Here is a 15247-nt window from a genome sequence, read left to right as displayed (position 1 = left end):
AAAATATTGATTTTTTGGTATTATTTAATCATAAACTAAATATTATTCATTTTAGATTCTGAGCGAAGCGATGAATGTATTGATTCTACAATGATGTGTGTTTTTTTTTAATTTTTTATTTTTAATTTTTTTTTTATTTTTGTGTCTGTCATCACCTTTTAGGACAGTAAAAGTGCTTGGATTTTCTTCAATAGTAACTTTTCTAATAGGAAAGTGAATCTAGTTGGTACTTTGGGGGGTCAAAAGTAAAAATTTCCCAGTAGTTTTCACAAGCGACGTGAAAAACAAAAGAAAAATTAAGGAAAAACGGGAATTTTTACGCAAAATCTGTTTTCGAGAAAATCGATTTTGGTTTTTGGTGTAACTCTAAAACAAATGACTGTAGGTACATGAAATTTTGACTGAATGTTTATATTAGCATTTTTTATACACCATAAAATTTACAAAATATTTTGACTCTTTTTGAGCTGTTTACGGCCATTGTCAGTTTTCAAATTTTTTAGTTTTTTTTTCTATAAATATCAATAAAATTTTATCTGTTGATTAAAAAAGCTTGACAATTTAATAGAAGGCTCCTAGGTTATTGTTTCAAAGGCAGATGAAAAAAATTAAAAATTCTTAGTCACAGTTTTTAATTATAAGCATTTAAAGTTCAAATTTTGACAAAATACGGAAAAATCACGAAAAATAGCAAATTATTTTGATGAGAATTCATAAAAATTTTTCTTTTTAAATCTAAGATTTGAAAATGTAATATAAGATTACTCATAAGTTTGTCTACCTTTATCAAAAAAAAAATGTCTAGAAGAAACTTAAATTAAATTTTTATGAGCGTCTGAAATTTATATTTTTACAACATTTGATATTTACTCGATTTCTCATGTAACGATTTTCTTATTTTATTGTAATTAAAAAACGAATGACTGTAGATACTTGAAAATTTCACTGAATGTTTATATTAGCATTTTCTATACACCATAAAATGTTGAAAATATTTTGACTCTTTTTGAGCTGTTTACGGACATTGTCAGTTTTCAATTTTTTTAGTTTTTTTTCTATAAATATCAATAAATTTTTATGTGTTGGGTAAAAAAGCGTGAAAATTTAATATAAGGCTTCTGATATATCGTTCTAATAGCAGTTGAAAAATATTAAAAATACATAGGCATAATTTTTTTTTATAAGCATTTAAAGTTCAAATTTTGACAACATTTATCAAATGTATAATTTATTAATTATTCTGTAGTTAAAAATTTATAAATTTTTAACTTTTATGGCTAAGGATTGAAAATTTAAAACAAGTCTCCACGTAAATAGGTTATATATAAATTACTTTATTCACAATAATATCATCAAATATACTTGGTAAAATCATAGGCTGAGTGGCCGTTTTCGCTCAGAATCGTTTTTCTTATACAATGATATTATATCATTGAATTCAAATTTAACACCATCCATTACAGTGACCCACTTGTAACCTACCGTACAGCAGAGCGACATCCACTTATCCACCTTTTTAAACTTTGGGCTCAATGTCATATATTATAATTGATTACAATATAATCTCCACAAAGTAATTCATATTGTACCTATAAATTTTACCTATTGTCTAGTACAACTAAAATATAAAATATAAAACTTACAGACAAAAAGGCTATGCAACTTTTCTTACCTGAAAAAAAAACAAATATATAAATTATTATTATTAAAAATACTTAAATATATAACAATAATTTAAATTTAGGAATATGTTTTTTTTTAAATATTTAACCCTCGTTTAATACTCAAAAACAATATATATTATATTTAAAATAGACTATTATTATATTTTAAAATAATCAACCACGGATACATTTATCAATACTTATTTATATCATTATTTATTTATACAATTTTCATTAGTTTCTACTTTCTAAAATAACTGACTATTGTATTTAGAGTTATGTATTGTGTTTGAAGTTCCACTTATGCATTAGGATAATACATAAAATGTTTCTACATTTTGGGGTTTTTGGATATAACCTGTATTTTTTTTTAAAATCTGGCATTGATAATATCATATAGGTACTATTTTTATGTCTAAATACAATACAAATAATGAGAGAATATAAACGCTTTAGGGATTAAGATTATAACGAGTAGTGTTGGGGCCCGTCGATGTTTTTGTTTAAATGTAATTTCTGTTTATTTCTGTCTGTTTAGAGAACTGTAAAATAATACACCATAAAAGAACGCAGAACGTGTGTTTTTTGTTTAAAACAAAATTCGTGACTAAAATAAAAATAATCATGCGTCACATAACCTTCGACTCTACAAAACTTGATTATTAGAAAAATCAAAAATACATCTTTAAAACAAAAATACTTTTTCAGTGCGATATTTATGTATTTAACTTAATAACATTACCTAAGATAATATTAAGGAAGAACATAATAAATAATAATATACACATATAGGTACAAACCAAACCTCAAACCTTAACTAATTTACCTAAGACATATTTTAAACTTGATTTATAAACTAAAAACTGAATTATCTCAATATATAAATACATGTATATATTATTTAAATTTTTGAGTTAGTGAACAACGTTAATTAAATAAGGAAACAAATTTAAGTATGGTGCTGTCATATTGTTGGCGCAGCGTTTGTAGTTCGTATCATTTATTACGTTTATTAATCGTACTTTTTCGAGTTTAAAAAAATGTAGACGTTTGTATGTTTGAATGTAATCTGGGATACTTTGTATTTTAATAACTTATAAAAATTGTAACTATTTAATTCAAATTTTGTTTTATTTATTATTAATAAGATAATGTTCAAACTTGAATTAAAACATAGACTATATTATAAGAAGTTAGTAATGACTTAATAAAAAAAATAGTTTCCAGGTATTTACAAAGTTAATTTAAATAATATTAAAAAATTAACGTGTTAATACATTATATTTATTCATTAGTATTTAAATTTAAGAATATTATGATAATCATATTCATAAAAAATAACTAGAACAGTAATTTATAATTGTAGTTTATTAAAGGCTTGGTATTGGACACTCGGTGGTATTTAGTGAACTGAAAATTGCTACAATAACTAAAACGGCATTCGTTATTTACTGTTACATAATAATATAGTTGGTAACTTTTCATGTCAAGTAAGTTGGCCAAACTCCAAAAAGGTCAGAAAATTACCCCACGCTCTGTATTGCATGTCATCAGTATAAGTACAACTGAGAAAAATAAAGAAATTTAGTTGTGGTTAGATTTGACCTATTTGGTCAATTGATAACTGAAACACATGCAGACAAACGTTGCAAATCTTAAAGTTTAAATATTTGTAAGCACGTCCGCAAGGTGTTGAGTTTTGAAATCAAATTATGGTATTATAATCAGGGATTACCTATGTTTAAGTATTTGTATGATATTTAAGAATATAAGTACCTATTTTATTTGTTTTATAATAAAAAATATAAAGCCTATGTGAATTATACTAATTTGAGTTTTATTAATTTACAAATTCAAAAATTATACAATTATTATTGTTAATTATCATATAATAAATGTACGAGGTATATTATTGTATTTTATATCAATATAGATAATCATACCTGATACCAAGTAGTATTGTCAGTACAGTGAAAATGACACATTTGTAAATACATAATGTAAGTAAATTAATATAAATTAATCAGAATTTTCTCTTAGTGTTATAATCGTAGCCTTTCCAAATGGAGATTCGCTTATTGTAACTGCAAAGGCATTAAGCTTTAGGTCAAAAATAATTTTCCTCATAAATACAAATTCCATAGTAGAAATATACCTCTAATATGACACAGAAGAATGTTTAGAAGACCTTAAACTTTATATATAGCCAGTACGACTTGTGACATAATATAGTTATTAAATATAATATATTTTATAACGTAATAAAAACGGAAGATCTGTTTACACAGAGTTTATGGCGTTCTCAATAATTCTAGTTGGAAATTTAATTCCGTGAGTATTTAAGATACATCACTTTTAATATATAATATATTATATCTATAAAGTATAAACTATATATATATTAAAATTGTATTACTAATGTACTAAAAAATAATATAACTTAAGATTGGTGTTTAAAATGAATATGCTAGGATAAAGTAAAAACAATCATAATGAGGAACTTTTAAAACTATGTTATGTTTCCAGAATTAAATGACTAACCAGAGCTAGAATCCAATTACCCTATAGTGCAGTGTGTATGTAACAGATAATTTTATAATGCTTTAAAAAGTAATCAAAACAGAATAATTTTTACCTATTTAGGATTATGTAAAATATTTACCATTAATACTGCTTATACTACGGAACCAGTAAATTGTAAAATTAAGATTTAAATCGTTGTAATTGCAAAGAATGATACCCTTAAGACAAATTTATGAACCATGCTAAAAAAAATGCATCATTAAAATACGAATTCTATATTATTTTATGGGTTCTACCACGTTCTACATGAGAAAAGTATCGTTGTTATTCTTTTTCCTCTCATGCCTACGAATTTACATTAGAAACTTGTTTAAACTTTTTATTAGACATGTAAATGAATCGAAAACCCTATGGGATGAATATTTTATTTAGGGCATTAATGGTATTAGCGATATAAAACAAAAAGAAAATATTAAGTATGGAAAATATAAAATTACGCGTCCATTGGCTTTTTTTTTACGATTATATAAATCCTAATTCACTAATAAAAATACATTGGTACAGGAAAATTTATATTATGTTAGCAAGTATAAAATTATATATTTTAAAAACACATAATGGTTATGGCTATTCGATGTACAAAATATTATACAATAATAATTATTATGCAAACAAGTTAAATAGTGTTTGATACTCGTTACTAAAATCAGTAAAAATAAATGGAATATTTTTACTGTTTTTATGTTTAGAAAAATACTAGTTTAGACTATTTTAAATGCGTGGAAAAAGTTATACGTAAACTGACCAATGGGATTATGTTATTTTCATGAGACTTATTCCATAACAGGAAAAAAAATTATATTTCAACTTCTGGTACGTAATAAAGAACCGTTTATAAAGCTGGAGACAGCTTTAAGTGAGCATTTATCCCTCAACACAAAAACATTTTCTCTTTCAAATGTTCTTTTTGCGACAAATGACCACCAAGAGAGCTTTGAAAAAAAAACCAACCAGGTGGTCGTCGATCAGAAAACGCACAATAAAAGAACAGTATACCATGTACCTATATCTACATATACAATATACCTATATAGTAGTATAGTACTTACATATAATATAAGCGTTATTCTCGACAAGTGACAACAGCTGAAGTTTCTTATACATATTTACATTTTTAATTAGCCCTCTAACTATAGTTTATTATGCTATTTATTAAAATCATAACAAACTTTTCATGAATTCATTTTTTTCTTTGAATAAAACAAGATTTCCCAAAGGGTTTTACGTAATTTTCCACGTAAGTAAGAAAATGAAAAAAAACCTTCCACGTCAACACACTCGTAAGTATTTTGTTAAGTAGATATATTATCTTATCAACATTTGACATTACCATCGTCACGTTGTTGATTTATTTATTCGTTAATTATTACTAATGACAGTTGATATAAAATAAATGTTTTTCATAATATAGTTAATTAATTAAATGTCCATATTATATTAGTTTTTATGCATAAGATTCAGTATATTTTGCAATTTAATTTACTCGTAGTGTTTTTTTTTATAATTCAGGTAATTCCTAATTTTATTCTTATCCAATTTGTTATGTTTTAGGACCACATTTCAAGTTATATGAATTTTGTTGAATAAATTAACACCGGCTTATCCACAATAATAATTCGATAAATTTGTCATTTTAAGTGGATTTTATTATTATAATATGTATAATACACAGGAACATGGAGTTTAAATTTAAAACCGTAATAATATATTGCAGCACATATTATCACATTTTTTTTTTAACAGTATTTATAGGGGACTTAAATTCCTTGTTTATTTATCATTCCCTAATCTTCAGTTATCGAAGAAATGTATTCAAATTACATTAAATAAAATACACGTGTAGGTATTAACAGTGTGACATATTAATTTAACAATGTAAATTTCTGTAGATTATTCGTGTGCTGAAAATGCTATTTCTTTAGGTACCTAATGCATTACTGTTGTTGTTTTTACGAGAAAGAAATAAGTATTCATGTACATTGCGCATAGATCTAATAAAACGTAGTTTTTGAGAAAGCTCTTAACACTATCTTAAATCGAATCTCTTTTTCTTTGCATTGGCAAAATAACAATTTGAAACAAGAGGAAAATTTTTTTATCATGAAAATATGTCATTATATTATATACATATATGTTAAATAGGTACTTATAAAGTTACTAACAATATATTTATATCATTTATTATAAAAAATAATTCTGGTGCGTTATCTATGTATTTAAATACATGTAGGACGTAGGTTTGGTTGCTCTGGGTATAGCAATATAATAAGATTACTTTTGCATCAGCTAAGATCACATAAGAACGGCAATTATTAACATACAACAATAAATTAGAAATTCACTAAACGTTTACCGTATTTACGGCGAAAAATGTCGTATGTTAATATAAAATGCCATGTGAAGGATAAATTAAAGATTTTTAATATGGGGTCTTCCGTATCGTTGGGAAACTTCCAATCGAAATGGTAAATTACTATAACCTAGGTGTACCAAAGTAAAAAATAGACGTCTACAACTAAGCCTAAGCCTTAACCTCATACGGACAACAATTATCCGTTCCGATAAAGACGATTAAATAAACGAAAAATATATAAAATATCAAAACTATAATAACGGAACTATGAAATAGAAAATAGGTATGTTGAAACATTTTAAATACAATTTAAAAAAATTGTATGCATATTTGTATTTGTTTACACGCCAACTCAGTTATTTTCACAACGCGACGCCCTGACTTGAATAAAATACATTTCTATACCAATTTCTATAATAATTGTACTTGTGTAAATAACAAATATCTATTATTGCAAATATTTTAGTAATAAAATTATATAAATAAATTATGAATTGAAAAAAAATTTGTTTAACTATTGATTGCTGATAGATTATTTATTTACAGGTAGGCATTAATATTATAAATATACAATAACAATCCATTTATTAATTATTAACTGTTTAATATATTCTCATGGAAATAAAAGGGTTAGGTATATCCTTGGGTATATCTGAGGAAAAAATTCAATGTGATGATTAAATATTTACATCCATAAATAATTATAATATTATTATAGTGTTATTGTTCTATGTGGCGGAAACAGGCCCCGAACTTAAAACAACATCAGACCGGTCGGAAACGCATCATTATCACTGTCGTGACGACAGTGTCGTCGCCACGACCGGAAATTCAACACAATCCAATTTAAATGAATCATGGAAATAAAATAATTATTAAATTACATGTGTATATTATTATCTTTCACTATCATTCAATACTTTATGAGCATCATATCAGAATATACTTTTTTTTATTAGGGTTAAGCAGGCTTCAATTACTAAGGTCATTACCTCGTGGTAGTGTGGGGGAGAGAACTGTAGATTTGTTTACACGTGTTTGTTTGTTTTGGCAGCATTTTTTGATTTGGGCACCCGCAGGTATCTGCATAACCCGGTCCGGGGCGGCCTCTCTCTCCTGACAGATGTCTGCCGGAGAAAAAAGCCGCCCGTGACCTAGTTTCGAACCGGCGACGGTGCGTGTTGCAACCGACGCCTTAGTCCACTCGGCCACTCCGTCCCCCATCATACATTTATTGTAGGTATAAATAGATTGATAGTAAAAAAAATATCAATTTATATTTATAGAAAAAGGTAGTTCACTACATATGCTTATACACTGTTAAGATACATTATAATCAAATCACATTGACTAATTGATCTTAAGATCTGATCTTAGAAATAAATATTATAAACTGGTGGCTGGTACATTATAGCTATGATATAAATTAATAACTAGTAGTTATAAAATACGCGTGTTTTATAGGTTATACAATATTTATTTTAATAAAAATACGTATTACCGGAACGTCTCACTGGATTCAAATTAACATAAACAATTATTTTATGTAGTTTCTCAGTTTGGGAAAATTAGGTACTTCGAAAAGTAATAAAATAACTTAAATCAAATTATTATAAAAATATAATAAAATGATTTATTTATGCCCCAAAAATGAATTCCCGTATTTGAGGATTTTAATACATAAAATTAGGTACTTACATATTAATTATTAATAATTTAATATCCTAATAAATAACAGTTGATACCAGCAATATTGAAAAAAATAATATTGATTCCAAAGTTGTGAGTACACACTGACATTGTGTTTAATCATCAGAATTCAGAGGTAAACGTAATTGTAATTTATGGAAAATATAAACACGTTATTATTGTATTGTTTACATTGATAACGTTTTTATTACTTTTATTTTTATTGGGTGTTATATTTAAATTTTCATTACTAAATGGCTCTCTCGGCGCTCCCGAACTCATTTCTGCTATACCTCTTAGAGTCCTTCCTTACATCTCTAGAAATTATTCCCAATTCTATGTACCAAAACGTAAAACTTCCAATGGGCAAAACCATTATCTCCATTAAACGACCAGAGCTGCTACTAATAATTGATTTTTGAGCCACACAACCACTTTCACTTAACGTATCTATAATATATTATGTACTTAGCATTACCTACCTATATATTATTTTCTCATTTTTATTTGTATTAATAACTACCTTTTGTAATATCTAAAATAGCCGATTGGCATAAAATAAACAATAATTATAATACAGCAATGCAAAAGTTTATAATTTAAAACTAAACATTTAAGATATATTTTTTTTTTTTTTTTTATTGATCTTGAGCCCGGCAGCTGAGGCCATTAGCTATTTTTAGTTTTTACTGTAGGTTATTAAGTCGGTAGGGGGAGGAACACGTATGTGTTTAGTTTGGCAGAATTTTTGATTGGGCACCCGTAGGTATCTGCCATGCCCGGGTGGGGGATGGCGACACTTGTTCTCCGGACACCGTGACTTGTCCGAAGAAAAATGCCGCCCATGGCCTAGGAATCGATCTCGGGTCGACTGCGTCGCAGCCGACCCCTTAGTCACTTTGGCCACTTCGTCTCTCTTAAGATATTTGTATGACATTGCTAGTGAGAAGTTTAAAATAATAAAATCGGTTTCAAAATTCTAAATCTGTACAAAATTGACATATTTGTATTATATTAGTACAACTAATAATAAACACAGTTCAAAATGACCATAAATATTTGCTTACATTTAAGATATAAACATCTGAATTTATTGTATGACGCAAGGCCCTTTAAAGTGAAAAGGCCTGAGGGCTGAGAGTGAGTTCTACACGCAGTGGCGTAGCTAAGATTTACTTTGTGTGGGGGGGGGGGGGGGTGCTGATAATTTGATGTATAGAGGATAAATAACTAGAATCTCTCATAAGTTATGTATGCTGATGTCGTGTGTATATAACATTTTAGACTTTAGTAGAAACTTTATACAAATTACATTTTTAATACACTGTTAAATTTCACGTAATATGTTCACAAAATACTGAAGGAAAATTTTTAAATTGTCCTACATTTTTGGGGAGGACTACAGTCCTCAGACCCCCTGGCTATGCCACTACCTGTACAGTGAACACCCAAGAACATCCAATGACTTTGTACAAAATGTCCTAGAGTAATAATAACTATTGTGGAAGTGATCCATCGCTCTCTGCACAAAATAATAAAAAAAAGTTGTTATTACTATATAATTTTAAGGGTAATTGACAATACGAAGTCGGTACTGAGTCGATAATAATAAACTGAACAAGTACCATAATACTGTAGAAGTTGAACGCCAATCCATTATCGAGTTTTCATCAAATGTATGATGTAGGTACCTATAACTATATAAACCAATATCTATAAACGAGTCTATAAACATATAATGTTATGTTAATTTACTTTAACTAGACCTAGTGATTGAAAGTTTGTTTGACTTAACTTAACGATGTGTAACAATATTTACTTAAACAAAATGTTATTCTCAAACCTTATAAGGTAAATGTAAATATTAAGTTTGAAAATACTTTTTACATACACGTTAGTTATTAATTTTTAAGTGAACATTTTGGATAATAAGCACATATAAATTAAAATAAGGTTACTACGTTAAATGCATTAGCTACTTATTATCAATATAGGTTTAAGAAATAGCTTAAATTAAGTCCAAATAGTTTGAAAATTTCATTGAATATAGAAAATGATAATTTATCTTACAGTGGACTGTTTCAAGTTACAATTAATACTTTTTAAATTAGAACAGAAAAAACTAAAATCATTTGACGAGAAATTGTTATATAATTTGTGAGTAGTGAATATCCAATTTCGTCAAAATGTAAACTTCAGTCGCTCATAAAATATATTTGTGAAATTACTCTTAACATTTTTAAAAAATTATTTCAGTAATGAAAAAACAAAAGGAACCTTAAATTAAAAAATATTCAATCTTTTTGACCAAGTGAACAATTTCTTATCGACACATATACTAAAAAAACAAACAAAAAAAGAAGATGTCAGCTATGAATAGCTCAAATAGATTCAAACTATTTTACCATGTATAAAAAATGTTAAAATATACATTTGGTGAAAATTACCAGAGATATTACGGTTATCCGTTATTTAATAATAAAAACTGGCTTAAACTATAAAAATTCCCGCTTACCTTTCATTTTTTTTTTGCTTTTTACAAATATTGTGAAAACAATGAGAATTTTCAATTTTTACCTCCTAAAGTTCAACCTAGACCCAATTTGCCACCTTCAAAGTTGAAGCATTTTTTCCTATTATAAAACGTGTACACATGAATAAATAGACAAAAAATCCCATTAAAAGTACAGTCACACAAACTATTATCAAATAATTGTCGAAACTTTCACAATTACCTAATCTAAATTCAACGTCAAGATTTTGCGAAGCAATGTTTGAAAATCATTTAAAAAAAATTTTAATTTAATTTCAAGCAAATCGAAAAATAACTTTAGAATCTTAGAAGAGAAAAAACAAAATTAAATCACCATACTTATGTTTATTCTTACTTTTAGTTACTGTAATAATACTCTTAAGATATTTTAACCATTAAAGTTACAACTTAAACAGTACATAGATATATTACATAATTAGTTTTTTGAAACGATTATGAAAAGGAAATTTAATTTCATGTTTCAGTTTAAGTACGTATTTGGCATACATATATATATTATATACATTGTTTCCGTAATACAAAAGATTATGATTTAAATTTCACCTTAAAACTTTAAATTAGTTTATATCAATTGCCCCGAATTCCTTGTCAAAGATTAATTTTGAACGTACCTACCTATATTTTGTGATATCAAGAATTATTCGTATAATACACATACACAGCACATTATTAACAAGGTTATAAACAATATATACAAGGTTTGTGAGTACTTTGATAGAGAAGTTTGAAAAAAATGTGTATAACTTTTTAGAAACATATATACATATATTGTGTATATGCTGTGCACATAGATAGGTACCTATTAATAACAAAAAACTAAAACATAATAATACATGAGAAATAATAACAGTGCCCCATTTTTTTCACAGTATACTATACGTAATACATTAGGTAGGGTATATGTCAAGTATCACGTGGGTGGATATTCAAAGGATTGCTGCTGCAGTCATAGTGTATCAACATTTCTATTTCGGTTTATTTATCGCCATTGACTTGTCAGAATGACAAGTGGCGACTTTTACCGACAGCGATTATATTCGTGAGCACGGTACACGACTGTATTATACATAATATTGTTACATGCGATAAAAGTGTTGTAAAACGGGGACTAATGTGCATGGTACAAGGTACTCCTCAATACCCCAAATACACGTCCACTTAGTGTCGGACTCTCGTTAGCAACCCATCTGCACGATCCACGTTTGATTCCGCACCACTTTCAGTAATTAACTGCTTTCGCAGCAAAGGTATAACCTATAAATTGTAATGCGGTTTACGGCGATCATATTATAACTGCACCACGCGTGTGCGCATGATTATGATTCGTCGTAAGTATAAATTTATCGGAAATGGGTATTCGGTTGTGGTTATGAATTCGTACTGTTCGCGCGCGCAGATGTAAATAGCTACTGCCGAAAGTTACGTTCCGAAGCCATTTCGACGAGACGGGTGGATGTCCGCTCTTAGGTATAATATTATAATATGTATATATTATATACATGCATGCATGCGACCCTAAGCTCCGGGTTTCGTACATCTTATTTTATCTCTACACATTCTAAGGCTTAGAATCTGAGCCAAACGTACGATAACCCGGTTATCGGTAACGTAAAAAAATCGTCGAAATAAGTATTATTGTATTAATAGAAACGAGAAAGTTACTACACATTATAATGTATTATTACGACTTACCTACCTTTAAGTCATGTACCATGGTTTCGGCGTGCATATATTATAATAGTATATTATGCAGGATTCGGTGGAGGTATTCAGCCATTCAGGTCCGGACACACAAGAGGTAGTACAAACACGCGCGCGCACAGCCTACATAATATTGTTATACATATTATAACGATAAAAAGTATATTATTGTAATATTATTACATTGCACGAGCGGAAAACGTCCGAAACGGTTTGCGTTAGATAATAGCACGGTGTTATGTATTCTCTCGCGAAAAAAACGACAGAAATAATTGGCAATATACCTACGTACGATTGACGATTTATTATAATACAACGACGGCTATTATTGCTACTGCCATCACGGCACAACGACGACGAAATTATTTTGCACATTAAATCATACAATAATAATAATAATAATAATATGTTGGTCCGGAGACGTCGTGTGTCGTTGACAGTATAAGTTGACACCCGACAGACGTTTGCGCGACGATGACTGAGAGGCGGACGGGACGGGTTTACGCGCGTCGTTGCACATCGAATTCTATGTGTAAATGTATACGTTACGCGTACACATAATATTACGTTGCGAAAACGTATCCATTTTACGACGGTTTTTCCGGTGGCCAACTTGTCGTCACACCCACCCCTAGGATGCGCCGGAGCAGCAGCGTCATGGAAAAATAAACGAGAGCCGTAGTTTTTCTTCTGCGGTAGCATAGTAGACCTATAAACTAAATAATGGACTGCACCTAACACCCCCCCCCCCCCCAGCCTATAATTCACGGGGACGGCATAGAGTGAGAGGGAAAGAACCATGCGTTTGGGCATTTTCTATTCTGTGATATCATGGAGGACTATTTGCTCTAAGTTTTTTCAGCCATGTGTCTTAACATGACATATTCTATAACAGCTGCTATATCATGGCTATAATATTTTAATACGTATGGATGAAAAAACTTAATGCCCAAACGCATAGTTCTTTCTCTTTCGTATCTCGTCCACTGACTGGTTCCTCTCTCTAAGCGCGGCTGTCCATTAGTTAATAGCTGGTCTATGTGCGGTAGTAGTGATTTTACTCCATGACTTCTATGATAATACCACACTCCGTGGACATTTTTCCCCATCCAAAACATGGCGAACGACCTTCAATTATTTTGTATTCGTTTTATCCAGAGTTCCTAATCTAGTATAGTTTAGAAATGAGTGGCTTCCGCGAAGCTATATTACGATTATTATGATAATATAATATTAAACTATGTCCTCTGGTGCTTTGCTCGCCAGCCTTCCGTCAGCCCACGCCGACCCATCTAGGCGCATCGCCCACATGACCCTATGGTTGCCCCCTTTGTGTTTTGAAAGTTCATATCTGCAATTTAAAATATTTAAAAGATATACTTAAACATATTAAAACACGTTGTTTTAAAATTGTTTTACACTACATTTTTTAGGTTTAGTCTTTTGTGAGTTAACAATATAATATTACCTATAATTATTAGTATCGATACTATATATGCGAAAGATTTAAGTAGGTACGAAATATTTTTTTTTTTAAATTAAGAGATAATATTTATATAACTATAACATAATTATAACGGAGGAAATTTGTAGTAATTTCCGATATCAAATTTAATCATCGATATCGGGACAGTGACAAACAACGGGTAAGTGATCGTAGTGTCAAAAAATTATTTACATCTATTAATTATTATAATTACCTCCATTTGGTCAATATCCTTCTATATTCAATTATAGCAGTGGTATTTAACCTTAGTGCATCCAAAACCCATCTTAGTTATTATGTATTTATTTATTTTGCAAACCATATGTTTCAGAAAAAATAGGTAATTGATAAATACTGTTTAATTATGTAAAAACTAAAATCAAAAAGTATTATTTTTATTTGATTTTTATAGTTTAACGAGAACGAAAAGAATATTTACTATACATAATACATGATATATGTATATTATTTTTAATAATTTTAAGTATATCACAACTCAATTCTAAAGCTCGTGGACCCAAAATTAGGCCGCGACCCATCGATTGAAGACCACTGCTCTAAAGTCTAAACTATATTATACTATACATAGAAAATATTACAGATACAAACCGCTAAGATTGTATTAGTTCGTAGTTGGTTTTAAACAAAATTAGTGTATATTTCTGGTCTGAAAAGAGATTTGTATTATGATATTATGGAAACACTTTGGTTTTAAAGTTGACATATCATCATATTGATAAATTACATCAATCAAAAATGGGAAAAAATAAATAGATATCGATAAAAAAAATATCATTGTGCAACAGCATTAATATATTATTTTGCTATCGTATTCAACTGTGGAGCTCGGGGGCGAGGGTGCGCGTGTGTTATAATATATTATTATTTAATCATGTACCCTCCATACAACAAATATACAATAATGAACCCTCATGTGGGCAACACGAATTGCATTATTATTTGTTCTGCTATATGTATTGCGTTGTGTACACGAGCGGCGTAGGGTTAGGGGAGGCACTTGCCGGTCGCGCCGCAAAGGACTTTTACGATTTTCACCGAACCGAACGAAGTTACGAAGTCGTAGTTTTGAGAAGAAAAAAAAATCAAATGACATATTATCGATTATTCGTGTTACATTTTTCCGTGACCAATGAACCTCTAGGATTATTTTTGTGACTAAACTATTTTTTCAGATATGGCTTGGATTAAATAAAATT

General features: G+C 28.8%; 1 protein-coding gene across 3 annotated transcripts in view; it reads right to left on the bottom strand.

The window, feature by feature from the left end:
• Positions 1–15247, bottom strand: part of LOC132941022 (G-protein coupled receptor moody) — a 175596-nt gene that overhangs the window by 83131 nt on the left and 77218 nt on the right. The window contains exon 1 of one of the 3 annotated variants that reach the window (XM_061008870.1): positions 12540–13131. The exons of the other annotated variants lie outside the window; for them this stretch is intronic. Within the exon in view, the coding sequence (XP_060864853.1) occupies positions 12540–12572 (33 nt within the window). The 5' untranslated portion in view covers positions 12573–13131. Of the gene's footprint in view, positions 1–12539; positions 13132–15247 lie in introns of those variants that run through there. 3 annotated transcript variants of the gene reach the window in all.

This window comes from Metopolophium dirhodum, chromosome 3 (genome assembly GCF_019925205.1).
Source record: "Metopolophium dirhodum isolate CAU chromosome 3, ASM1992520v1, whole genome shotgun sequence".
Classification (NCBI taxonomy): Eukaryota; Metazoa; Arthropoda; class Insecta; order Hemiptera; family Aphididae; genus Metopolophium; species Metopolophium dirhodum.
The sequence above is the reverse complement of the archived record's forward strand: the minus strand, read 5'-3'. Positions and strand labels throughout refer to the sequence as shown.